General features: G+C 58.1%; 1 protein-coding gene across 2 annotated transcripts; it reads right to left on the bottom strand.

The window, feature by feature from the left end:
- GDNF (glial cell derived neurotrophic factor) lies at positions 1-26114 on the bottom strand. 2 transcript variants are annotated; one of them, XM_028524507.2, is made up of 3 exons: positions 25055-26114; positions 20280-20459; positions 1-2281 (listed from the first exon to the last, which is right to left on the bottom strand). In XM_028524507.2, the coding sequence occupies exons 2-3, from the start codon at positions 20431-20433 to the stop codon at positions 1797-1799; spliced, it is 639 nt and encodes a 212-aa protein (XP_028380308.1). In that variant the 5' UTR covers positions 20434-20459; positions 25055-26114; the 3' UTR covers positions 1-1796. The 2 variants fall into 2 exon arrangements, with proteins under 2 accessions (XP_028380308.1, XP_035876093.1); XM_036020200.1 differs by having other exon boundaries at positions 2-2281; positions 20361-20459.

Here is a 26114-nt window from a genome sequence, read left to right as displayed (position 1 = left end):
TGGGTTGTGTGGGAGGGGCTCTCTCCACCCGCCAAGACAGTTGATCATGAAGTTGGCACCAGGCTGGCGAATGGCCAGGCCAGACACGTCTCCCTCGCCCACCTTTCCAGGCCGCCTTCTTCCAGGGGAGGGATCAGGTGTACAGGGATGGCGGCAGTGGCCCCAGAAGACAGCCCCGGGCTTTCATGGCCACCAGCAGAGCCCAGTTCCAGCGGCAGGGTGCTCCTCGGCTGCACCTGGCACTGGCCCGTGTCTCAGGAGCAGTGGGGAGGATGGAGGAAGAGTCCCTGGTCAGGGTGGAACCTGGCCACCTGACAGGACTCCTGCTTTTAGGTCGACAGGGGATGCAGGACTACCTACCACAAGGAACTGAACCTTTCGTGTGTACAGTTATGCACATCACAGCTACACATGGTCGGGGGAAGAGCTTAAATACAACAGAACATGCAGCATATGGCATTTCTGTTCAGAGCTGGAGCAACGAAGAAATAAAATCGAGTGCCCATGGTCTCTGTGCACCGCTCCGCTCCTGGAAAGGACACCTCAGACACGGCCCTTCGGACACATTCCTTTTGTGAAAAATGAAAAATTGGGAAAAATGCTGAAATCTGGGGGAGTTAATGAGGGCGTTTCTTAAAAAGGTAAAGTAAGTGATTTTTGCCTAGTGAAAAATGTTTTTTAATGCTTTGAAAAGCATGGACCCTTGTTCCCAATTTAAAGATTTCCTTTGTCACCCTTCTTTGCATTTTGCGAGCACATATACTTTGGCACCTTTGAAAAGAAACTTTAATAAATAAGGGAAGAAAGAGAAACTCATTAGTGAACGGCAATAAATAACAATAACTTAAATCTCAATAAATATCTTCTCTATATTTCTGTATCTGAAACGGATGCATTGCATCGAGTAGCTTCTCTGGTCACTGGTGACCACGCACGAGTGGAGCTGGGCTGTATGTAACGTCTGTCTCTCTGTAAACTGGCGGGCCAGCGGGCCTCCTTGCCCCGGGTGGGCGGGGGGCGGGCTTCCCCACTTGCTCTCCTGCAAGAATGCTGCCGAAAGCCACAACTGGTCTCCCGTTTCCAGGGCCAGAAGGGAAATGCCTTCAGGTTGGTTTCCAGTCACGCGGACAGCCGTTTGGGTTCCTAGCCAGCTTCTTCCCACCCCACACACCAAGTTCAAAATGAACCGCCAGCCGTTCACAACGTGCTGGCTGTAGTAAAACCTCAGGCCTTCGCTTTCAGAGTCCAAGGTTACTGCGTCTTGTGTCTTTGCTTGTTTTCCTCCCCTTCTTTCTGGGGCATGTCTCCACGGAGTGACAGAAAAATAAACCTTTCTCGCTTTCAGCAGTAAAAGGTAACGACAGGGAACGACACCGGGGTCACGTTTCCCCGGTGTCTCCCGACGCGTGAGAACAAACCACAGGAGACACACTGGTTTGGTTTCAAGTGCATCCGCAACTGTGCCCAAGGCCGGTGACGGTGGACGGTGGCCGGTGGACGGTGTCAGGTGGAACAATGGCAACACCCAACCAGGGACCCCAGCCCTGAGCTTCTGTGGCGTCGGCCGCCGTCCGGGAGGGTCCAGACGGCTGTCTTCTCCCTCTCCTGTCCAGTTTGCTGCAGCTGGATCTCTCTGTACCAGGCTCCCCCAATGGCTGCCTTCCTCTTCCTCCTCCTCCTCCTCCTTCTCCACCTTGGTCCTCATCTTCCATCTGGGCGAACGTTTCCTGGGAACCTTGGTCCCCTTCTTTGCACGGTAGCAGGAATGCAATACGCCGCAGTCCCTGGAGCGGGGGTCAGATACATCCACACCTTTTAGCGGAATGCTTTCTTAGAATATGGTAAACCAGGTTATCATCTAGAAACGACAGGTCGTCGTCGAAGGCGACGGGTCTGCAACAGGCCTGCCCCACTTTGTCACTCGCCAGCCTTCTGCTTTTGGATAAGTTCTTCAATATTTTGTCGTATGTCGTCTCGGCGGCCTCGCAGGAGCCGCTGCAGTACCGGAAAATCAGCTCCTCCTTGGTTTCGTAGCCCAGCCCCAAGTCCGTGACGTTCAGGTGGACGGCGGTGAGGACGCAGCCCCGGTTCCTGCCCCTCTGGCCCCGCCGGCCTTTCCCCCTGGGGTTGTCCGGGCCGGCCGCCGCGGCCTGCCGGTTTCGCTCCCTTCTGGGAAGCACAGCCATCTGTTTGTCCGGGGTCCTTTTCAGTCTTTTAATGGTGGCTTGGATAAAATCCATGACGTCATCAAACTGATCAGGGTAATCCTCTGGCATATTTGCTGTTCGACAAGAAAACAGAAAACAGAAAACATGAGACAACAACAATGGTCATTTCGAGCCATCTTCTAGATCAAAGGGCCTCCCAGAGTCAACCACGGCTGGACGCAGAGCAAGACAGTCAACCTGTCCAGCTAAGTGGCCACTGTCACCCCCACCCCTCCACCGCCCTGAGAGAGCAGAGGCGGACACGCACCCTCCGTGGAAGGAAAACAATCCCGTCGAAGGGGGAGACTGACACGGTGGGGGAGTGGGGGACACCCTTCCTGGCAGAGAACAGATCTTTAGGGGCGTGGTTTTCGTTTGGTTAACACCTGTCACTTTTCACAAGGCTGCACTGAGGTGGCTGCAAGCTGGCCGATCCTCCAAGGCCAGTTTTCGCGTCTGAAAACAGAGCCTGGAGTGGAAGGTGGCGAACAGTGCGGCTGGGCGGGGATGCTCCCCAGAGCAGAGCACGACCCTCCGTGGTAGTGGTAGGTGCGGGGAGGCCAGTGAGCCCTGGAGGAATTCCCACGCAGCGGCCCGACCCGGGAGCTGTGCCGCGGGGATGCTGACAGAAGGGTCACCACGGATGGGGGGTCACCCTACACTGCTGCCGCCGCGTGCTCGTCCCTGAAACCCACCCCATTTAGCAGCTCCGCACGGGTCCGAGGGGCCAGAATCATTCTGATAGAACACGTGAAAAGCTCATGAATGCAACTACATTTTAAAACTTCCTTAAAAAGCATGAAGAGGCTGAAACACAGCCTACCTTTCAGGAACAAAGACGCTGATTTACCACCTCCTTGGAACAGCATGAGACTAAAAAACACAGTAATACTGTGAGTTGATCATTAAAAGGTTTCACAGCACTAGGCAGAATGAGATGCCGTTGACCCTGGGGCGGGGTCCGCGGGCCCCTGCTGCAGGCCATCACACACCTCCCCTGTCTTGGGTTGCAAACAGGACACAACACGCACTTTAGGGACATCCCAGGGAGGAATGACGAGGTCCCTGCTGTGATGCCTGAGACCTCCGGGGAAAGGCAGGAATTAGCTACCTCTTCGGGGTTTTCTGCTGTGTTTCAGCCCTTGCTTTGACTGAACCAGAGAAGAGGCACCGTTTGAACAGTGTGATACATTTCTCAAAGAGCGAAGCAACTCCGATGCCTGTTTATTAGGTACTGGACGTTTCATGCTCCCCTCATCCCATTTTCACATCATCTAGTCTGTTCAGCATTACTCGTGGCTTGGAGAAATGTACCACAAAAGAGTTGTCAGCAAGAGTCGATGCTTTTGGCCGAGACCATGTTAAAGCAGAGGATTACACTGCACCTAACCCACATCTAATTGTTTGGTCATGAACCGATTGCTTAAAAAGACCTCGGGTGTCCTACTGCGTAAAACAAAATCCAGCTAACGTACTGAAGCACCCCCATCCATCTATCTGGATACAGATAACACATGGGAGATGTATGATCTGTAGCAATGAGCGGAGCGGGGATCCCGTGAACCCCCAGAGCACCTCGGTACCAGAGTCTAAAGTTTGCAGCTGCTTCCCCCCACTCCGAGCCCCACCCCCTCCTGCCTGGGTAGCTCCCTCATGCTGGCCTTCCCTCTTGCAGCCTGACTTTCACCTGCAGCCAGCGTGGGGCTCACAACTGGTCACACACTCACACCCCTCCTCTGCCCCAGACCCTCCAGGGGTTCCCCATTTCTCTCGGGGGCAAAGCCAAAGTCCACAAGTGTCTCAGGCCCTACCTGACCTGGCCACGGCCCATCCCCCAGCCTCTGCCACCTCTGACCTTGTCTTTTCCTCACTGTTCTTCCAATGCAGGGCCTCTCCACCTCGGGCTTTGGGCTGGACCCTTCATTCTCTGAGGTGGGGGACTGTCCTGTGCTTTTCAGGATGATTGGCAGCATCTCTGGCCTCTAGCCAAGAGATGCCAGTAGTCTCCCCAGCCCCTCGGTAGTGGCAGACTAAAGTGCCTGCAGACATTGCTAAATGTCTCCTGGGGCAAAACGTCATGGGCCGAGAACCACAGGTCAGACACAGGCAGGGACTCGGGCTGTCTTCTTCCTGCCTGGGACCCTGTTCCTCAGAGCACCCAGGGGCTGGCCTCCCATGTCCCCTCCAAGTCTGGCTCAACCGTCCCCACCGCCAAGCCCCACCCTGACCCCCCTCATTTCGAACGCAGTTCCTCCCCATGGCCCCCATCGAGACCCGGCTGCCCTCCCGACACTTCCTCCCTCCCTTCCAACACTGGGTCTGTGCGGCCGACTTCTCGTGTTTGTGGTTCACTGCCTGCCCGCTCCGGTCGAATGTGACCTCGAGGATCAGGGGCCAGGTGGCCTGGCTTGCTTGCTGGTGGATCCCAAGGGCTTAAACAGGGTCTGGTTCTGGGAGGCCCACGGTAATTTTTGAAGGAACCAGTTCGCATGACGAGGGGAAGGAAGGAGTCCTTGGGCTTCCACCGTGACCTGCCCCGTGGGGAAACGGGGAGGCTCCAACACAAAAAGCGCACCTCGCCCGGGAGGCTGTGAGGCCCTAAAGCATGGCCCAGCCACTCTCCACCTGAGAGCTGACGGCGGAGCGGAGTAATCGTCTCCAGGCCCACCTGCCCTGCCAGGCCCGCTTCCTGGGGCTTCGGAGCGTCTGCGGGCAGGCCCACCCCACCCTGAGTGTGCTGAACGGCCGTGCCCCTGGGGGTCACCTGTCCCCACTGCGAGGTCCGGCAGAGAGTGGGAGAGCACTCCAATTCGATGTGTCACTTCCCCTGAGCACGCGCTCACGGGACTCCCTGGGGAAGTTTTCTTTTTTCTTAAAACAAAACTTTAAATCCCTCCGATTTAAAGAAATGAACTACTTAAACTTTGAAAAATGAGTTGCTTATGTTGTTTGTGGGGTTTTTTCCAGTAATAAGCTATACAAGAGGAAATTAGGTGTGCTCAATTTGAAAAATCCATGCTCAAACTTCTAAAACTGAGATAGTAGAGGTGATTAATGAAAATACAAGAAAAGTCTTCAAATTCCAAGAAAAAAAGACTCTTTGTTTTACAAGAGGACTCGCACAATGGGGTCCCTGGTTTAAGAATTCCCAAATAGATCATTAACTTAGAAACCTGGGAACATAGGAAGCTAAAATCAATGAAGAATCAACTGAAGATTAGTCATAAACGAGGATGAAACATTACTGAAATTTTAACCTAAACACATGTGAGTTACAAAAGTTCAACTTACACAGGTTTACAGACTCATTAACTTATAGCACATGATAAATTACGTAATTCAGTGTGACTAGAGTGATGATAATGGTTTGAATCAGCCTTTATAATGTTATTTATTACCACAGACTTTCAAAGTCTCTGAAAAACATGCTTCCTCCTTTTTAAGACGCTGTGGCTGCACAGCTCTGTCCTCTGGCGTTGCTGGCCAGATACAACCCAGAGCACTCCGTTAAACTTGAATTTCAGATAAATAGTGAATACATTTTTAGTGTAAGCAGTCCCTCATAATGATTGGGACATACTTGTACTTCATTATGAGAATGTTTAGTCCCTTTTTCTTATTTCAAATGCCACTTGGGCTTTTCGGGGTGACGTGGTGTGCATGGACCGGCCACTTGGCCTTTTTGGGGTGGTGCGGTGTGCATGGACTGGCCACTTGGGCTTTTCAGGGTGGTGTGATGAACAAGTCATTGTGACCCTGAACCGAAAGGCGTCCTGGCACCTGGGAAGCGGTCAGTGAGTGTTCTGTGTGTTAAACCGAACTGTGTAGTTAATGAGAACTTCCCCTCCTGATGGGAAACCCCCCTCACACCTCATTGTTAACGTAGACATATTTATTTAAGCCCCAAGTTCAGGCCACAAGCGCTTCTTATTGAGCTGAAAGGTTCCCTTCCTCCCCTTTCTTCTTATTGAAAAATACAGCAAAAAGCCAAATACAAATATTTATGCTGAACGTTTTACCTGGATATAATTTTTTGGAAACCAGAAAAGGGCAAGCTTATACTTTCCAAACCACAGAGCAAGGAGCCCTGTTCCTTCCAACTAAACTCTGAATCCCGGGCCTATCGGTGTGGACTGAGTTCCAGAGTAGAGAGGTCTCCCTTTATCAACACGAGGCCGTGGGGGGATAGCGGGAGCCAAGCACCTCACTGAGCCTGGCCTCAAAAACTCTGCAGAGGCTTTGAACCTGGCCCAGGCAGGCCAGCTCCCCGGGCCAACCAAGAAGCCCAAAGCTGCCTCAATCCTCCAGGAACTCTCCGAGCTCAGGGGAAGAGAGGCGTCTGGGCTTGGAGTCGTTCCCTAAATGAAGACTTAATGTCGTAGCACTTTGTTCTTCATCCGGTAAAGAGCCTGGCAGCACGTCAGCTGCACAAATGGCCCTCGTTAGTATTGACTTTGATAGTAACACCCCTGCCAACCACAGAAGAGGACCATTGCCGGCTTTGAAAGGCTCGCTCACTCCCTGGACCACCTCGGTGGGGGGGGGGGGGGCGCGGGGAGACCTCAGCTGGAAGAGCACTTCTGTCGAAAAGTTCCCGCTTTTGAAAAACCAAAATACCCAAATGCGTTTTAAGCCATCTTTCAGTTTGCGACCAAATATTTTGGCATTATTCTATTTAAAGGGTTCTGACTTTGATGTGCCCTCTGTATACACAGCCTTATGTAAACAAATGAGCCCTCGAGCTGGGGCACGGCTCTCGGAACAGGCCGTTCGCTGCTGCCGAGTCCTTGCCTCACTCGATGACGGGGAGAGAGCACGTCACCTCGGGAACAAAGGGAGGCGACGGGGGTATGGACTGTTTTGCAGAGCTGGCTGAGTTTTTATGGGAACGCTGGTGAGGCCTCGAGGATTCCCCGTAACTGCGAACTGAAAGGTGCGTGATTCCAGACGGCCTCTCAGCGACCCTGACCTTCACGGGAGAGTCTCTTCCACGTTAGGTTCCTCTCCAGTGCAGTCCGGGCTGACTACATGGCCATCAAGGGGTCACTTTTGACTTGAGTACAGTTGTGCCCCTCCTCGCCCCCACCGGGCTGGGGGCCAAGCCGGCCTGCAGCCTGTCTTCAAGCCGTGGGCCCACGAGGGGGGCCGCACACGGTCATCTAGGAGAGGAGGCGAGGAGAGGACCCCTTACCCGAGGGAAGTGGGCTCTGAGGGGGTCTCTGAGGCTCCCAGGAAAGAGGAGGCCGGACCCTCAGCCCTAGTGGCTCTCTGTAGAGGAGCCACCTGCCAAGCCAGAGCCAGCCTTGGGGGTCCAGGGACCACAGCAGTTTCTTGCCCTGGGGAGAATCTGCCTCCGTCCCCTGCTGTGAAGCACTCAGCTCCTGCGTGTCACAAGGGCAAGGGCTAATGCACTGAGGTCCACAGGGGCGAGCGGCTGCCTGGGGCAAGGCAGTGCCGCCGTGAGAGGGGTGTCTGGAACCAGCACCTGGGCACCCTCACTCCTGGCAGTGCCCCGGCGCTGGGGGCGGGGGAGGGCTGGCCCCCAGGTGTGCTGTGCCTGGGGCAGCTGGGGTGCTGGGCAGCTGTCCACGTGGACAGCCCCTTTCCCCAAGGCTGCCCGCAGAGAGGCGGCAAGTGGGGTTTGGGGGACACGTGGTCTAATATTCTTTGCTTACCTATTCCCCAGCTCAAGTACAAATTGCTCTGTAGACCAAGTATATGACAAAGAGAAGTTCTCTTTCTTTCTTTTTATATACCTATATCTATGCAGTCATGTATCTATATATCCATAGATATATATATATCTATGCACACACACGCATCTCCCAGAGAATGTTCTCCATTAGACCAGCTTATTTCTACTGCTCGGTAAGGCACAGGCACGATTTCCTTTCACTGCTGTTGAAATATGATAAGAACCACGCAGCAGAGTCTCCCTTGTATAATTCCTCACATGAGAGAATCTCGTGATTCTACACTTTACGTAACAGCCTCCTTGAGGCACCAGAAAACATGGCCAACACGAGGGTGGGGGGGACGCCGACTCTCGCACCACGTGAGCTTGAAACCCAGCAACTTCCCTGCCAGGCTCCAGGCTCCAGCGGGGACTGCACAGTATCTCTGCTTTGGAGATGGGGAAACTGAGGCCGGCAAGATTGGTATTTGCCCGGGTCACATGGTTCGTGAATGTGGACTCAAGACGACTTGGTTGCAAAGCTCCACCTGGCTGCAGTGCTCCACGACGCTGTTTGTTTTTAAGTAAAAATCCGACTGCCCTGCAGCTTTCGAGTCTCGGGCACGTGGAGTGCCCCCTGGAGCGCGCGCCAGGTGCGCCGCTGTCCTCCGCAGGTGCTCACCCAGCTCAGAGCAGGACCTGAGAGGGGCGTTCGCTGCTGAGAATTCAGTGTGAGTGCTACAACGAGGCTGCCCCGGGCCCCAGGATTCAGAACATTGTCTCCACGGAAGGGAACGCCGTGGCCTTCAGGGGCATCTCTCCTGTGTCCTGGCTCGTGCATATCAGTCTCAGGCAGATCTGGCGTTTTCCCAGGTAAAACCGGAAAACCGGCAGCCAAGGGTGGCGGCAGATTCAGACAGAGAGGCCCCGTCTCCGGAAGCTCCTCAAACGCACTCTGGCACCAAATGGCTCTTGCTGCAGAGCCGGAGAGGACGGCGCCTGGGATTCCAGTCTGGGTCAGCGCCTGCCCAGCCTCATGACCTTGGACTAGGGCACTGAAGCCTGATGAGGTCAACCGGACCCTCTCTGGGGCCCTTCCCAGGGGTAAAACCCTAAGACACAGACGGTCCAAGTCTCGGTGGAAAGTGCTGCTCGAGTGCCTTTTCTCTCGGAGGGGACCGCCTCGGCCGACACCCCGGCAGCATGCCACCCAGCCCCTGCCATCGGCGGGGGGGGGGGGGGGCTGTGGAACCCCGCAGGGTGTGCTGCAGGTTCCAGGAGTCCTCAACCTTTTCAGTTGACCTCATGTTACATTTGAGATGATCCCCACCAGGCGTGTCTCAGCACACCTAGTCACCTCCCTTCCCTCCTTTAGGAGGGGAGAAAAGCCGTGCCCAAAGGTCCTTCCCGTATTTGAGCCTCAAAATACCCAGGTTCCAGTGGGGAGCATCCTTGCCCCTCAGCCCGCAGCTTCCCTCTGGGAAAACACCCGCCGCCGCCACCGAGCCGCACTCCCTCCGTCTGCCGCACCCAGAAGCCAAACCCAGAAACGCGCCCCTGTCTTAAAGTCCGTGTCATCCATTTCTCTTTTCACGGCTTCAAGCGTGCGGCGGTGCGGGCAGCTCACGACGCCGAGGCTGGACTCACCCCCTGCGGCTGCTGCTGGAGGGGCCTCGGTGGGGGGGCGGGGGCCCTGCCGCCTGTCCTGGCAGCTGTCCACCCACCTTCTCCCTGGGCCCTCCCTGACCCCCGAGGTGCGTAATGCTAGTCCGTGAGCACGTTCCAGCTCCCCGAGCAATTCTGCAAGTCCTGTCGTCTGCCACTATTTAACGTGTTAATTTTGCCACTTGTTTGAACTAATTAAAGAAAAAGAAAAAGCCTGTGAAGGCGCTCAGCTCTGGAAAGCGCTGCGTCACATGCACATCAGGTGATGGCCATCCCTGCCTTCCCATCGTGCCTGCCTGAGGGTGCACCTGCCGAGGAGCCCCGGCCTGGCCCCACACTCCTCTCCTCCCGGGTCAGCCTCCAGAGGGGCCCACGGCGCCTGTGGTGTCCTAAGAACAATCACCAGCAGGGGCAGTTTCCGAAGTCGCTGTGCCACGGCCGGAGCTACTGGTGCGTCCTCTCCCCGACCACGCGGTTGGTTGACCATAAAGCATAAGGACATGGGTTAGTCTGAAAAGTATCTGCGTTGTAAAAACGCCAGTGTTTGGCATCTCTGGATGCTCTCACGGCAGAAGGAAAAGGCCAACCAGAATGCAAACCGCTTCAGACTCAGAAAGAGGGGCTGTGACAGGTGATCTTTCGAAAGCCGCCCTGCCCACCCAACGGTCGTGTTCTTTCCCGTCCCCACCCACACGGACCGACACCGCACACACTTCTTCGTGAGGCTGCATCCTGCAGCCGAAGGAAGAAAACCCGTCCTGAGTGTGATGGAAACTGCTGCATGAACACGAACAGCCGGAACCCCCCCCGCCCGGGCAGAGGCAGACTGCGTCCACTCACGCACTCAGACTCCACCCGCCTCGCCCTGATTTCCACCACTGCGGTCGGTCGTGCTTTGATTACAGTCGTGTTAGTGATTTCACAGTAATGGAGCCCGGCTCCCCTGGGGGGAGATTGTCCTTGCTCCTGCTTTTAAGCCAGAAAAACACCCAGCGGGGCGCCCATTTGCCAGCTAATCCACGCACACCCGGTGGGAGCGCACGGGAGGGCGGTCATCGGCAAGTGCCCCACGCTGATGAGGGCGCACCGTGAGCTCCGCCACTGCCCTCAGGATGACCTTCTCGGGCAAGGGCGAGAAAGTTTCCCGATAACATTATGTGCACAGAAAGCTGCCTGGGAAAATAGTCCTTGTGGTGTTGTCAAGGCAGGTGGTTTTGGAGGGAAACCCCAGTGGAACCTGGAGGCAGGGGAACCTCGGCTTCTTACTCGCACAAAGCCCCCTCCATCTGTGGGCTGAGAGGCCCAGCATTCCCATGGCCCTTCCCAGGGGTCCGGCTGAGCTGGGGGGGAAAGGGCCCGAGGGACCAGCAAAGCAGGCCTGGTGGATGGATTTTGTGGTCAGGCAGGAGGAGGGACTCTGTACCCCCCAGGACTCCACTGACTGGAACCTCTGATTCTTCACATAATCAATCAGCTCTCGGTATCATTCCACAACGACCGCCTTTTTGAAACCCCGATGCCTGGTTTTCCTTCTTGCTGACTTGCTGTCGTGGCCAGAAGAGTTACGTGGCGGTGTCCTGGGCTGGCAGGAAGTGATCGTGTGACAAGGTCACAAGAGCAGGTGCTGGGCTCAGGTTGCCCCGGGTCCAGCGTCCGGCTCCGCGGCTTCACTGCATGCACGGAGCCCCAACTGCCCCTTTGAAACGGGGGCGGCCGCACCTTCGCCACCGTGTTCCGCTCGGTGCCCGAGAGCATTCAACAAACCGCGCCCGAAGTCTGTCCCTCCGGTTGTCATGGCCGTGACAACTCTTCCATGACACCTACGGAGGGGGCAGAGGTGTGCAGACCCTGTACCGTGGAGGCAGACACCGGTCCCTCGTCCGTCTGGCTGGCCCAGAGGACAGGGCCTGGCGCCCAGCAGGCGGTCTGCGTGCTGCCTGCGTGCAGAAGGAGCAGGTCTGCGGTGGGAATGCGTGCTGAGCGCCTGGAGATGCCCGATAACAACCCCCCCGGGCACCAGCTGACCCCGCGGCCCACGTGCAGTGCCTCCGCCTTGTCCTAGGTGGCACAGACCAGCGTCTTCCGACTGAGGCACGCGCCCCTCTGGGGCCACTGGGCCACCTCCCATAGAGCCAATGGGTGGTTTTAAGAGGGTCAATGTCCAGATCCTCAAACACCACCCCTCTCCCGGTGCTGTGTCGGACCTGCAGCTGGTCTGCGTATGAACACTCCACACTCCGGCAGCCGGCTCTCCTTTTGCGGCCGCCCTCCCGTCTTCGGGAGAGAGGAGCGCCTCCTACCCACCCCACTCATCTCACTCGGAGGCACCGTCCCAGGGCTGAACACCCGAAGGTGCCAGGAGAGGACGGTGAGGCCTGCACGGCCCCGGGGACGACCTGCCGTCAGCGGCTCCTGGTGTGGGAACTCAGCAGGGCGCACCCAGGGCACCGAGGCTCGCCCAGACCTAGTCGTGTGCAGACAAACGGGCAGACCCGCACTGAAGAGAAGTCTGCAGAACAGCAGGACAGACGGCCCTGACGTTCCAAAAAATGTCAATGTCGTGGGGGGGGGGGAAGGGCGTGGGAGCCATTTTAGGATAAAGGAGAATAAAGAGACATGGCAATCAAATGCCACTTGTGACCCACCCCGGTAAAGAAAAAAACTCTAAAGGACATTATTGCCACAGCTGGGGAAATTTCAGTATGGACTCTCTATTAGATAACAGTATTGTATCAACGCTAAATTTCCTGGGACTGATAACCGGATTGTGGTTACATAAGATAATGTCCCTGTTACTAGAAGCTACCCCTGAGCTGTGAGGGGGGACCCCCAAAAACCAGGGAATTATCTCCTGGAGGGTGAGCCCCTTGTAGTACAGGCCTCCCCCATGGGGTGAGTGTTCTAGGAACCCATCTGTCTCAGTGCACCCGCTGGTGGTGTTGTGAGAGGCTGTGTTCAGCTTCAGTGAACTTTTCTGAAGGCTGTTTCAATGCATTTGCCCATCTCATGACAGGGGATTTACGAGTGCACCCACCCACACTGCACTGAGTGTTCAGCAGCTTTTGACCAAAACCAGCCTGACCTCCGTGCCCCACCCTCCCTATTCACCAGATCTTGCCCCGAGCGACATTTCTTTTTTGTTTCCCCTGAAGAAAAACATCCTGAAAGGGAAATGTTTTGCCAACTTGAAGAAGTGGAACAACAACAACAAAAAAAAACCCCAGCAGAAGCACTAAAAGGCATCAAAATTGATGAGGTTCAAAAACTGTTTTGAGCAGTGGGAAAAAACACCTCCATAGGTGTATTGCCTCAAATGGACAGTACTTCAAAGGGGACTGAAGTTTAACATGGAAGAAATACACACTTTTTAAATAAATAAATTGTTTTGGGGGATCCCCATTGTATTTAATGGTATGCTCGCAACCATTTCTCAAATGATTCAGAAAAAAAGTGAAGCACAGTGCTTACAAGAGGTCAGCCTTGGCGGAGGGCACGCGAGGATGCCCACGGTGCACACACGAAGGGCACTGTGACACTCGCTGAGGGCAAGCCCCACACGAGCAGCCACGCGACACTGAAGCAGGTGGTTCCACGTTCCCTTCTGGCAGGCACGCCGGCAAGGCCTGGCGCTTCCCCTGCCTGTCTGTCCGTCCACCCATCCCTCTGTCCATCTCCTAGTGAGGACCTAGAAGTGTGATGGTTTTCATGGGTGAACTTGAACTGAAAATGAAGTCGGACCTTTTCCTGACCCCCAAAATTCAATTTATTTGAGCTGATTAGTTTAATAGTTTTCAATGACTTGAATAAGCTCCGTTTGCAGCTTCACAGTTTTGCCAAAAAGACACGGGAGGCACATACGCGGTCCCCATGTGGGCTGGGAACTACCTCTGGTGCGACTCATGAAGCGTTTGGTAAGGCAATGTCAGCGGTCACTTCAGATGTGCACAGCAGCTGACAACAGGGCTGGTGCAGGTTCACAGTGCAGAACGGTTTGAAAACCGAAAACCACGACTTCCCACGCCCGTCATTGAAGTTGTGCAAAAGAGGGTCCCTGTCTCACCAGAGCTGACCAGCCATTCCTCAGCGGCCACCCAAACTGCCCGAGCACCCCACGCCTGTGCCCGCTGGGGCACCTGTCTGGTGTGTGCACTGTCACCCCTGACTCCCTACGTGAGCTCCCCACTTCCCCGGGCAGCAGAGGAGCGATCTGAGGAGGAGAACCTTCTAGAAGGCCTCCCAGAGGCTGTCATCCTATGAAACCCTTGACGAGTCCTCGCTATGTCCTGAACAGTTAGGGGGCCCTCTGTCACTGCCAAAAGCATCCGTCTCACAGGAGTATGTGGAGGAACCCAGGTTTCTCTCCTCCCGACGCCCTGGGCTGGTCTGTGAAATGGCCATTTGTCCCCGGAGCCCACGCCCCACTGCAGCCCACGGGACACCAAGGAAAGGGCAGGAAGGGCGTTGGGTCAGCTCGCCTGATCAACTTCCTGGAAACCTGCGCATCAGGGTCACTCCGTGCGTTTTTAGCACGCCAGTGTTTGCGTTTTACTAATCTACGGACGCAGCGGCACAGCCTGGGTTGAACCTAAGCTGCCGGCTGCGGGACTAGGAGTTGGAGGTTGGCATTCCGGCTGCACCGGCACTGACTTTGCGACCTTGAACATCTCTGGGGGTCTCATTTCTTCATCTGTAAACCAGGGGTACTAACATCTCCTCTTGCCTGCGGGGGCTCAGACACACCCGAGTCTAGGACAAGATAGAGAACCTGTTTGTTAAAAATGGGTTTACCGTGTGGGTAGCTAAGAGGTGCCCTTCTCCTGCAAGGGGATTAGGAGGTTGATTCAGCCGGGCCTCTTAAAAATAAGGTTTCTGAAAACAAGGGCACCACACTTCAAAGGGAAAACTACGCCCGTGCTATATAGACCCCACTCAGGGGCAGCCTGACGCTCGCGAACATTTGCCGCGTGACAGCTCTGCGGCCGGGGCCCAATCGCCGTCGCCTGCTGGCACAGCGTGTGCCGGGGCGCTCACTGCCACCCAGAACAGAGCAAGCACCTCCTTTTCCTGCATCGCACGGCGTCTCGCAATCTGGGTGTCACCTACAGAGACAGCCTCCATGCCCCGCCACTTCCCGCCACCTGTTCCCAGTCCTTGGCGACGGGTCCGGTCTCCTGTGTCCGCCACCTGCCCCCTCCCCATGTGGTGGCCATGAATGTGTCCAGGCTGCTCCTGGGTCTGGAATGTGCTCTTTTCCCTCTCCCTCCCCTTCCTAAGATCCATCCTCCAAGTACAGCTCACACCCTCCCTCGCCCCCAATCCCCCCCTGCTGTGATCTCCAGACCCAGGGACCTCATTGCTGGGAATTCTTATCGTGACCACAGCCAAGGTCAACCCCTCAGCAGACAAAGCTGCCTGTCTGGCTGACCCTCACCCACCCACCCGCCCGTAGTTTACACCTACATCATAAACTGTTCATGTTCGGCTTTGCCTTCCAGATGCCACATTGCCCCTCGCACAGGAAAGATACTTGGTACTAACTTCTGGATCAAGCTCCAGTGGTTAAAGAACCAGTGTTTTAATGGGATGAAGGAGCCACGGACCCTTAAGCACTAAATAAACACAGATGAAAGGGGTGCTAGAGGGGAACATGCTGGATATTCCTTTTATTTTTATATCAGTAGAAGTAGAATCTTTTGAGCAGAATTCTTTGGCTGTTGGATCAGCCTCAGGTCCAAAGACGGGCCAATTCAAATCAAGCCTGAAATAGATTTCTCTAAACAGCCGCAGTTCGAAATAGGTCTCCACGCAGGGGCCAGTGTGAGACGTCGGTCTCAGCGCTCGAGAGAGGAATCAGGGCCTCCCGAGAGTCCGAAGTGCCATTTCTGGATGCCGAGAGCCGGGTCCCACATGGCGGAGCCCTTTTCCAGCTCACGCAGTCACTTTGTGACGGCAGTGCTCATCCCCGCAGCCCCGAAAGCAGGAGGAAGCAACAGATGGACACTGCATTGATTCTGAGCCCAACCTCCCAGAATCTCACGTGTGGAAGCTTACCACTGCACCAGCGGGTTGCACTGAAGTTCCCTAGAAGTGTTTTGCTGAGCATATGAGACGTCTTCCATTAAATACCCAGCCGTGATCATGCAAAACAGTAACACTGTATCTCAATACAGGTAGCCTCCGACTCACAGACCCCTTACCACCCGCATGTGGAGCTCACGTTTGCCCCGGCTCCTGTCTCCCCACAGGGGAGAGGGGCCCCCTGACCTGGCTACGGGAGTCTGGTGGGAAAAATCCCATAGGAACTATGTGGGCTCAGAAGATGGGGGGAGGGAGACCTGGGAAGAGCCAGGGGGGAGCCGACCCAGGGGCAGAATCCCAGGCAGGGCTGACCCGCCTACGTGCCGGTCAGCCGAGTGACCGGGGAGCCCAAAATAGCCTCGCCGCAAGGCCTGCATTTCTTTCACGCTGCAAATTATGTCGTGCTGCTTGGAATTCCACCAGTTAGAGCCCCGTCTTTGGCAGAGGCCGGCTGCGGCAGGAGCCCGGGGAGGGGCCGCTGGGAGTGGGAGGGCGACAGATGACAACTACAGTCCTTGTATCTCTGGGGCTTTACAAAGCATCACCTCATTTAACCCTCGCGGCCACCCCGAGAGGCAGGCTGCACATTATCCCCATTTCACAGATGAGGAAACTGAGGTTTAAGAGATAGATGCTCAGTAACAGCCGGCGAAGGGGCAAGGCTGGGATCCAAACCATGGTCTCACCTGACAGTGTGAACCTGAGCTCTTGCTTCCTGAAACGCCCTGATTTCTCGCTCTAGGCCCTCCTGCAGGCATAGGGACCTGGCACCCCAGGAGGGGGCTCTCTCTCTAGCCTAATAATATTGTGAGTTAGATTTTGGTCACATGCCGGTTTACATAGATTTTCGTGGGCTAGCCTGGGAACTTGATAGCTTGATTCAGAAGTTTGTTTCCACAGGCAATTTTGTGACTCGCTACCAAACTGACGGAATATAATCCCGTCGAATTACAATAGATTGTGGATGGCCTGTAATTGCAGTTTCGCAATGTTCGGTGTTTCTCCTCATTGGCCTCCAGGCCCACAAAAGAAGCCACTCTACCAGCCCAAGGGTTTTCATGTGCAGCTTCAGTTTATAACTCGACCAGACTGTACCACACGTCACACGTGTACAGGACACCACGTGCCACGAAGGCAGGGCTTTCGTCTCTCATGCGGAGCCAGGAGTCCCTAGCACCCAGGACAGTGCCTGGTGCATGCAGGCGCACATGAACCGTTTGTTGAGTGAATAAATGTTTTTAGACCACAGATTTTTTAAAGCTGCACATACATCGTACGTTTCCTGGTGAGGCCCACTGGGAGCCGTCACACGTGGCTGCCATGTGGGAAGTGACTGCAATTCACTATGACATTCAGGTGACCTTCTGCAACATGGCTTTGGTCATCAGCTGCAGGCCTTCCTCCCACATAAAGTGTGTCCCCTAAGGAGCAGCATCACACTCTCTCTGTGCACTGCAGCGGTTTGGCCCCGGCGCCCGAAGAAGACCTGCCTCCTGCCACCGTGGGCCTCTGGCACGTGCACAGTCTGCTTTGGGGGCTCCCTCTCGGCTCTGAAATACTACGACATCTGTGAGTTTCCCCTTCTAGATCCCTCACTGCCTCCTCTAGTCGCCCTTTGGAGAAGACACTGGCAAAAAAAAGCAAAATAAAAGAACAACGCTAGCTAAAGGAAAAGGTCTTGGATGCCCCACTAGGAAAATCACAAGGCCTTGAGTTCGGACAAGTTCAAGGTTGGTATAGGGGCAGCCGCAGCCCATTCACTTGGGAATGGGAAGCCAGGGAGCCGGTTACAGTTTCCAGTTGGATAGTTCACCCCAGGAATAGAACTCTGGCTGTTCCGTGGACACTGGGCCCGCAGAACACAGGCGACCTCAGGGTGAGTGTGTGGGTGGGGTCCAGCCCAGGCCCCTGTGAACAGCACAGAACGACGGTTCGGGTGGCATCAAAGGGCCTATTGCTCCGTCACTAAGCGACAAGCCTTTGAAAAGAAGAGGGGCCAGGACTGACGGTCCTTCACACTCTCAACTAGAACAAGCGCCTTCATGCTTTTCTGCACGAGCCCGGACCAGTTGCACGGCGTGCGGAGCAGGATGTAAATGTCAGCACAGTGACAGGGGTGCGTTGACACGCTCGAGTGTGCGAAGCCTGCACACTGTCATTGTGCAGACTTCAGACCGCCTTCCCTGCGCTGACAGCCTGCTACCGAATTGAACATACCTGGAAAGAGCTCAATTTGGCTTAGGACGCCGCTCAGCTTCCCTTGCAAGTTTCCTCTAGGATCTACTGGGCCTCCCCACCGGGCAAACAGAACTGGCTCTGTCCCATGGGTTCCCATGTAAATAGCATGGTCAGGACCTTGTCCACCGGTGACCTAGCATCGGCTCTGGGAAAGGGAAGTGATCTCCCTCCCCCCACAACACACGCTCCCCACCCACGGCCCAGTCAGCAGGGACAACGCCGCCTGGCTCTGGGATGGAGGGCCCCTTCCACGAGGCACGGATTTTCGTGGGCAACGATCAGGTCAGACGGACTCGAACCCTGGCGGCCCCAGGAGGCTCACCTGGGGCACATCTGATATCCAGATGCCCAGGCCACACCCCACCCTGTTAGAGCAGAACCTCGTAGGGTGAGGCCCCGGATCAGCGTTCACTCTCGCTCCCAGGCGGTCCCAGTGAGCAGGTGTCTCTTTGGAGTTTTCTTTCCCCAGAGGCGGTTGGGCCAGGGGGCAAAACTCACACCCACTGGCGTTTTGGAGGGGAAAGGCCTTCCTTTACCGTACACTTTTAAATTGTTCATTTAAACGTTCTCCCACCAAGCGAGTAACTTGTCCCAAGTCACAGAGACAGGTAGAGGCAGAATCAGAACCAGGAGCCAGGCCCACCTCAGCCCAGGGAGACAGGACATCAGTGTGCTAACTAGGCCTTGTCCAGATCAGGCAGTCAGTCTGCCATCCTGCACGGCCGGTTAGAGAGCTCCTACCCCCCACCGGTCCCGGCCCTCTGGCCGGGCTGCATGAATGAAGTAAACATGCACTTAGCGCTCTCATGCATACGGTTCTAAAGGCCATGGTACCGAGGGGTCTTTTCAATTTAAGTTTCTGTTAGAGAAGCATTTATATAGACTAAGATGGAAATTTGCGGTTGAAACCAAAGCCTTTAAAAATAGGATTGTAGCCCTGGCTGGCGTAGCTCAGTGGATTGAGCGCGGATTGCGAACCAAAGCGTCGCAGGTTCGATTCCCAGTCAGGGCACATGCTTGGGTTGCAGGCCACAGCCCCCAGCAACTGCACATTGATGTTTCTCTTTCTCTCTCTCTCTCTCTCCCTCCCTTCCCTCTCTAAAAATAAATAAATAAAATCTTTAAAAAAATAGGATTGTAGATTACAACTAATTGACAGAAGCTCTCGCAACAGTTATTCAAATCTTAACGAATCAAGCAGGTCCTCTTTTTAACCGAAGTCACTCTCGGAGTCTTAATTTGCCTTGAAAAATGGACTTTTCCTCCTTTTGGGGGACTTCTGGCACAATATGCTTTTGTTTTTGTAATGAAGCATGAGGGAAATGCCTCAGATTTGCTGGGCTGGGCTCAGCCCAAGGCTGCAGGGTTTGGGGGCCCCTTGCCACACATACAGCTGACTTGGGGGACCGCTTCCACCGTGCACATGACTACAGGGTATTTCAAGTGCACAACAGCTGCAGGGGTCGCGTGAGGGGGGAGCAGCCAGGGTGGCACACTGGCTGTAGCTCACCATTGCTGTATTTGGGGACCGATTTTCTCCCCGTTACCTCCATGCCTCCCCAACGATCTCTGACTTGTGCTGTGGCATGCCTTGCCTTACGTAACAGACAAACTTCTGTTCACGGAAGCATGGAGGGTAAATTCCATCAAATCCTAGCTAGCATGCCCTTAATAAAGTGCCCCCTAAAACATTTGTGAGAAGCACCATGACGGATTTATTTTCTGATATGAAGAACCTGGTTTCTTTTCTTGGGAGTTAACATTGTCACGAGCCGAGTGAACTAGAGTGCGACCCTTCCCGCCCCACCCCAGGACCCGCTGCTACCACGGTTCACCCTCCGTCTTTCTAGAACCAGGACTTTTCTGAACAGATCTGACACGGCCCAGACAGACGCCTGTTCTGGAAACCCAGGCCCCCCTGCATTTCCTCTGACTCTCTGGCGTGGTTTGGGGAAGGCCGAGGCCTCCTCCTCCTTTCCAAGGGTAGTTTCAGATGGAAACGCAATTGTTTTCAGAACCCAGCACAGCCCGGCGCGCCCAGACAGATAAGGGCTTGGGGAGGAAGAAAAAATGCGTGGTGTGTGTGTGGGGGGGGGGGGGGGGGCTGAGGAAGAGGAGAAAGGGCACAGGTGCAGCTCCCCGTGGTGGCGGAGGAACTACCTGCTCATCGGAATGCTAAGTGGACAGGACGAAGCTTCGATGCCCTCGGTCTGAGCGGGGCAAACCAGCAGGTGTGTCCTGTACAGACAAGGCGGCCGGGCCTTGGGACAGCAGCGGCCCGCAGCACCAGCGCGGCTCTGCCCGCCGGGCGGGGAGGCGGTGCTGCCGTCGGGGCTGGCTCGGGGGTGTGCCGGCGGCGGGTAGGGGCGCGTGGGGGTCCGCCGGCGGGCCCCCCGCGGGGAGGGAACGGTTCTTACAGTCACTGCTCAGCGCGAAGGGAGCGCGGCGGCGGCGGCCGAGGGAGCGGTCTTCGGCGGGCGCCTCGGGAGGCCTCTTACCGGCGGGCAGCGGGAAGGCGGACGCGGTGTGGAGCAGCACCAGGCAGACAGCCACGACATCCCATAACTTCATCTTAGAGTCCCGTCCGGCGGCGGCACCTGCGCCCGCGGGCGAGAGAACCGGAGAACGCGAGTTAAGCCTGGGCGCCGCCCTGGGTGCAGCATCCCCGCGCCCCCTCCAAATTAGGCGCCGCGGTCCACTGAGGCCGCGGCAGCCCGGCGGTTCCCCGGGCATCTCCGTCCTCCTTCCAAGTCCCCTGCTTGCTCCCCCTCCTGGTGCGCCCCCAGCGCGAGGCGCTCTCTCTCGGTGTCCAGACACAACTGCCTTCCTCCCCTGTCGCCCTTTCCCGGAGGTCTTATTTTTGACCAGGGCCGCTGCCAGCGCAGGTCCCCAACACCACGACACCAGGACACCTTGTCAACTCGATGACACCGGGGCTCCTCACCAGCCCCTGTTTCTGGTGCGCACCACCTGCGTCCTCCGGCGGCCCCGGGAAGCCCCCACGCTGTGCCCGCGCTCTGCCCCAGCCAGAGACCTCCCCTGCCCGCCGGGCGGCGGCTCTCGTGGCCTCCGGAAAACCACCTCTCACCCCAAGCAAGCGACCCTGGCCCCGGGGGTCCCGATCCTGCTCCCAGAGAGGCGGGGCAGGCTCGGTGCCACCTTCTACCCACCCGCCGCCCGCGCCTCTTTCTTCCCACCTATTCCGTCGTCGGAACAAGAAGTTAGTGGAGACGTGCAGACTTTCGGCCGGCATGAGATTACGTTACATAACGCCCTGCAGCATCGGCTCGGTTTAAAATACTACTGGTTCCCCCTCCTGAAGGTGTGAATATGAAGTCACGTATGAAAAAGCCTGGCGGAGCGTCAAGTAAGCGTCCCATCAGCGCTTCGGCATTGGCTTTAGGTGGGGATTGCGTTTGTCTTGACAAATGTTCATCCTTCGGGGGATATCCGGACACCTTTATTGTTGCAGTTTTGTGAGATTCCGACCTACATCCCTTCCCTCCCAGAGGAGCCTCACCGCCCCCCCCCCCCTTCCTAGTCACTCCCGGACCGTGGTACCCGGGTCCCGGCCTCTGCGGTTCACACCGGCACCAGAAGGCCTAGGCCGCCCACGCGCACTCACTCGCGGGGGGCTCAGCCCTTCTCAGCGAAGGGGCTCCGTTTGGCTTCTCAGCCCTGGCACTCCCAGAGGAGAGGGCCACGCACGCGGGAGGGGGCGGCGAGAAAAAGGCTCCGTCAACTCCGGGCCAAACTCTCCACTTAGGAGGCGGGGAGGGAACCCGGGCGCGGCTACGGCTGTCACCCAAAGCTGGGGTTCCAGCTTCCAAAGGAAGTTCTTAAGTGGAGACCACGGGATTCGTGCAGTTGATCACCCCCTCTTCCAAATAAAACCGATTCCTAGGAAAACCTCTGAACTTTTCGCAGGGGAGACAGTTTCCAGGTCATGCAAAACCCCGGGAGCCTTGCGTCTCTATGAAAAACCAGGCCTGCCGCCTCCCTTCCAGCAGCCGCCGCCGCTTCTCCTCCCGGTCTCCACCCAGAGCTGCTGCCCGGGTTCCTGCGCAGGCCACCCGTGGAAGCATTTAATTCGGCCGCCACCTCCTGCCGCCGCCGCGGATACTAATGCATTTCCCATCCCTAGGGCGTCTGTTGGTTCGCCACGCAGCTGTTGGGATCCCCGAGCTGGCGGGGACTAGGAACCTGGGCGACCTGCGGCTCCAGGCGCCTCATCCGCGCCGGTTAGTTTGCAACCCCGGGAAAAAGCCCAGGCCCTGGGTTCGGGCGCACCCACCCAGGCAGCACCGCGCGCGGGCCGTGCAAACCGAGCGAGCGCAGCGAGGCGCCGCGGTAGCAGGGAGGACGAGGGGACGCGAGGCCTCCCGCCCCCTCGCCCTGGTGCCAGCTCCCGGGAGCGTGCGAAATGGCTGGCGGCCCCGAGGAGCAGGCGGCCGCGGGGTGAACGCGCACTATCCCAAGTCGCGGTGCCCGCCCGCAGGAAGGATGGAGGCACCCGATTTCTCTTCGGCATTAAGAGGGGGTTTCCTTTTCCCCCCTCGCTTGGCCGACAGAGGGCTTTTTAAATTGGACGTGCAGATCCTGGATTAGAAGTGTGGCGAAGCTGGCAACAGAGGAAACGGTGGAAAACTCCGCCTCGCCAGAGGAGGCTCCCGGCTCCCGAGCCCGCCCCCGGCCGGGCGCAGCGCAGGCCCCAAAAGAGGTCTCCCAACACCCGGGACGAGGGAGGGCACCGTCTCCGCTCTGAGCCCCGCTAGGGCCGGCTCCAGCCGGAGAGGCTCCCCAGTTCCCGGGGGAGGAGCAGGGGATCTGGGGGCTGGGCACACGCAGCGGTCTGTCTGCAGCGACGCTTTCTCCGAGCCCTGCCGCCCGCCACCCCGGCCCGCGGCTTCCCGGCTCCTCTCTGCCCGACGTATTTCTGTCGCCTGGACTACGCGCCCAAGTTTCTTAAACCGCTGCCGGGTGCGGTAACTAAGCTCTGGCCACGAAATCGGCCTCCGTACCCCTTCTGGTACCCAACAGGCAGGGCAAAGGGGGTGTGTCGCGGGCGTCGGCACCTGGTGGTCCCCAGGCCCGGGGCGGAAAGGACCCCCGGGAGAGCTGGCGCGCCCGCAGCCGCCGCCGCTCGCACCGGGGCGCTTCTGAGTTCCCGGCACCAGGGGGCACCAGAAACCGCCGCAGCACGCAGCGCCCACGCGTCCGGGAGGCTGCGTGGTCATTTTGTGCATAAAACCGGGGAACAAGGACTCCCCCTACCATCCTCTAGAATTCAAACGACTCCCGGAACCTCTGGATGTCCTCACCAGCATCCCGCTGCTCAGCCTCCCACCTCTCTGTCCTCTCTCCCTGGCTGTTCCCGCCCCACCGCACCTGGGCTGGTTTTCCCGCAAACCACACCTAGAACTCCTCCCCAGACACACACCCCCCCTCCCCGAGTCTGGGTGACAGCGTCGCCGCAGCCGGCGAGCGCTCCCGCCGCCAGCGCCCCCGCGCCTTCTCGCGCCTGGCAGACTGGGAGGTTTCTCGGGGCTTCGCCTCCAAGATCCGGATCTCAGGGAGAGAACAGGGAGGCGCGTGGGGGTGTGCGTGCTGCGACTCGTGGCTTTCCTCTGGGGTGGGAACGCAAGTTGCCGAAAGATGTACTGCTTCGCTTCACTGTGTGTCTCGTGTCCTAGACTGTCCGAGGACTCAACTGTCCCCAGGTCGGGCCCAAGACCCCGGGAAGGAAAAAGAATAAGGCCCGCTTCTGTAGACAGCCCGGGGAGGCGTCTGTCTGTGAAAGGGCCTGAGACTGGGTTTTAGGTCCAGGGGGCCTCCCCGAGCCCCTTGAGAGAGTGGGGGTGGGGACGCTGCGGGCTTCCCGGACACCTAACGCTTGTTGAAGAGGCGACACTGTCCCCTCTCCCCGCCAAAGCGGAGGCGTTGCGAAACCGCGGGAGCGAGACCTCCTCGGGGCCCGGTGGAAGCGCAGGGCCTCCGGGCTCCCACTGGAAGGGCTTGGGGGGAAGGGGTGTTTGCATGAGGTTGGAAGCGGCATCTCTCCCTTGGAGTACTTTCGGTGTGGGTTCACAACCCTGAGGAGGAGCCCAGCGCGCTCTGACACCTCCGCGGCCGGGGCTGGAAGAACTGTATTTGTCCCCGCCAATAAGCAGAAACGTAGGCAGCGCGGGGTTTGGGCGGCCCCCAGCCCACCCGGGCGCGCACGTCGGCCCTGCGGACCCGTTTGCCGGAGCCGAAACTAGGGGCGGGGGGCGCCAACCGGCTGCAGCGGGGGGGGGGGGGGTCCGGCGAAAGTCCACTCCCCACCAAGATGAGGGCTGGTTTGCACCGAGTGGGGCTGGAAACCGAACCGCGAGGAAATCTGCCCCGAGGTGGTGCAAGGTAGCGGAGCGGGTGCTGGGGGCGGGGGGGGGCGGCCGAGTCCGGGACAAAAGAGGTCATTGAAACGATCACTTCGAGGGCCTACGGAGAAGCCTGGGGGAGTTCCAAGTGTCTCTCCGAGGGGGACGGGGGTCCCGACCTGGCCAGGGAGCCCCTCTCCTGAGTTTACTGCTGGGACGGTTAGCTGGGGGGCGCGGGCCTTTGAAACGTGCGAGCAACCGGGATCCGACAAGGGCGAGGAATGTAGCTTTGCGAGACCGCGCCCGGAGGAGGTGAGCCCTCTATTTTTAGGTTCCCGAGCACCTTTACAGCAGCCCCTCGGGGGCCTGCGCTGTACCTTGCTTGGAACCAACCCAAACAAGCTCGTCAGTAAGTTTCACTCCCGGCAAAGCTATCTGTGCAGCGACACGTCCCCCCCCCCCCCTTCTGGTGGCGGTGGGTTCAAAGATGATCTCAGCCCCGCACCGTCCCGGGACTGGTCAGAACAGAGCCCCGCGCAGTCGGGGAGGGAAACTGTTTGTCCTTCTCCAACATTCCGAGGTCTACAGTCGTCAGGGGCACCAAGGATCTTTGCCCACGTGGGAAGGCAACCCGCCCCTCCGCCAGGCAAGCCTCTCTCCCCTCTGTCCGCCCGGCGCCTCGGTTCCCTCTAGCCCTTGCTCTTTTCCGTCTCACCGCCTGCCCCGGGGTGCAGCCGCGCCCCCTGTCTCTGACGGCGCCCCGGAGCCCGCTGTGCCCGCCGGCTACTCAGGCACCACCCGCCCCCTCCACCCGGGCCCGCTCCTCCACTTACCTCGGATCCGGTCTCCGCAGACCCCCAGTTGGACATTAACTCCAGGAGCCCCAAGTCCCAGCCAATACACCCATCCGGGCCGAGGGCAGGAGTGCGGAGCCCCGCCCCACCGCTCAGGGCGCGACGAGTTCGCAATCCTGGGGCCGCTCGGGGCTGCGAGGGCGCGCGGGAGGCGGCGGCCAAGGCTCCAGCGCCCTCCGCCGCGAGAAGGGTGAAGGATGGCGACAGTTCCCCCGCCGACCCCCGCACCCCCAGAAGTCGAGGTCGGAGCAGCTGCAGCCGCCTTGGGTGGGGGGTGACCAGGCTGCGCCGGCCCTGGGCGCCGCGGGCGGCTCAGCGGCGGCGGCCGCGCTCTGCGCCTTCTCGGGGCGCAGCGCCTGGGTGCACGAGATGGGCCGGGCTGATGCTGCCGCCGGAGCTGAGATCTTGCCTGGAAATCCGAAGGAGACACCACGTCAACCAGCGCAGGGAGTCGGTTGAAGACATGAGGGCGCCAGGAGCGCAGGCTGGTCCTGGAGAGCCCGGGCCGGGGGGCCGGGGGCCGGGGTGGGGGGAGGGGAGGCGCGGGGCCCGGGGAGGGGAGGGGTCCGGAGGCGGCGGTGGAAGAGGGAAAGCAGAGCAGCGAGGAGGCGCGCCGGAGCTCCGGAGGCGGGGGCTCAGGGTGCGAGTGGGCGACGCGAGGCGCCCCTCCCAGGGGTGCAGGGAGAGCGCTCAGCGCGTGGAGACGCTGCCGGCTCGTGCCTCCTCCTCCCGGGCTAGATCCGGACGACTGTGCGGAGCTCGGTGCGGTCCAGCCCGAGGGGGCAATCCGAACTTGACGGTGGCGCGCGCGCCCGGTTTCGTCCCGGCGCTTTGAAGGAGGGCGCGCTGTCGGGGGGGAGGGGGGCACTGAGCGTTCCTCGCGCCTGCCTGTCGAAGGCTCTGCTTCCTCCTCGGTGTCTAGCCCTCTGACGTTTCTGCAGGGCAGAAGAAGGCCGCGGCGAGGAGAGGAGCTGCGGGCGGGAGTTCTCCCAGCACGACGAAGGAGAGGTGTGGAGCAGCCAGCGAGGGAGGCCGAGCG

This window comes from Phyllostomus discolor, chromosome 3, assembly GCF_004126475.2.
Source record: "Phyllostomus discolor isolate MPI-MPIP mPhyDis1 chromosome 3, mPhyDis1.pri.v3, whole genome shotgun sequence".
Classification (NCBI taxonomy): Eukaryota; Metazoa; Chordata; class Mammalia; order Chiroptera; family Phyllostomidae; genus Phyllostomus; species Phyllostomus discolor.
This window is presented reverse-complemented; position numbering and strand designations above follow the sequence as displayed.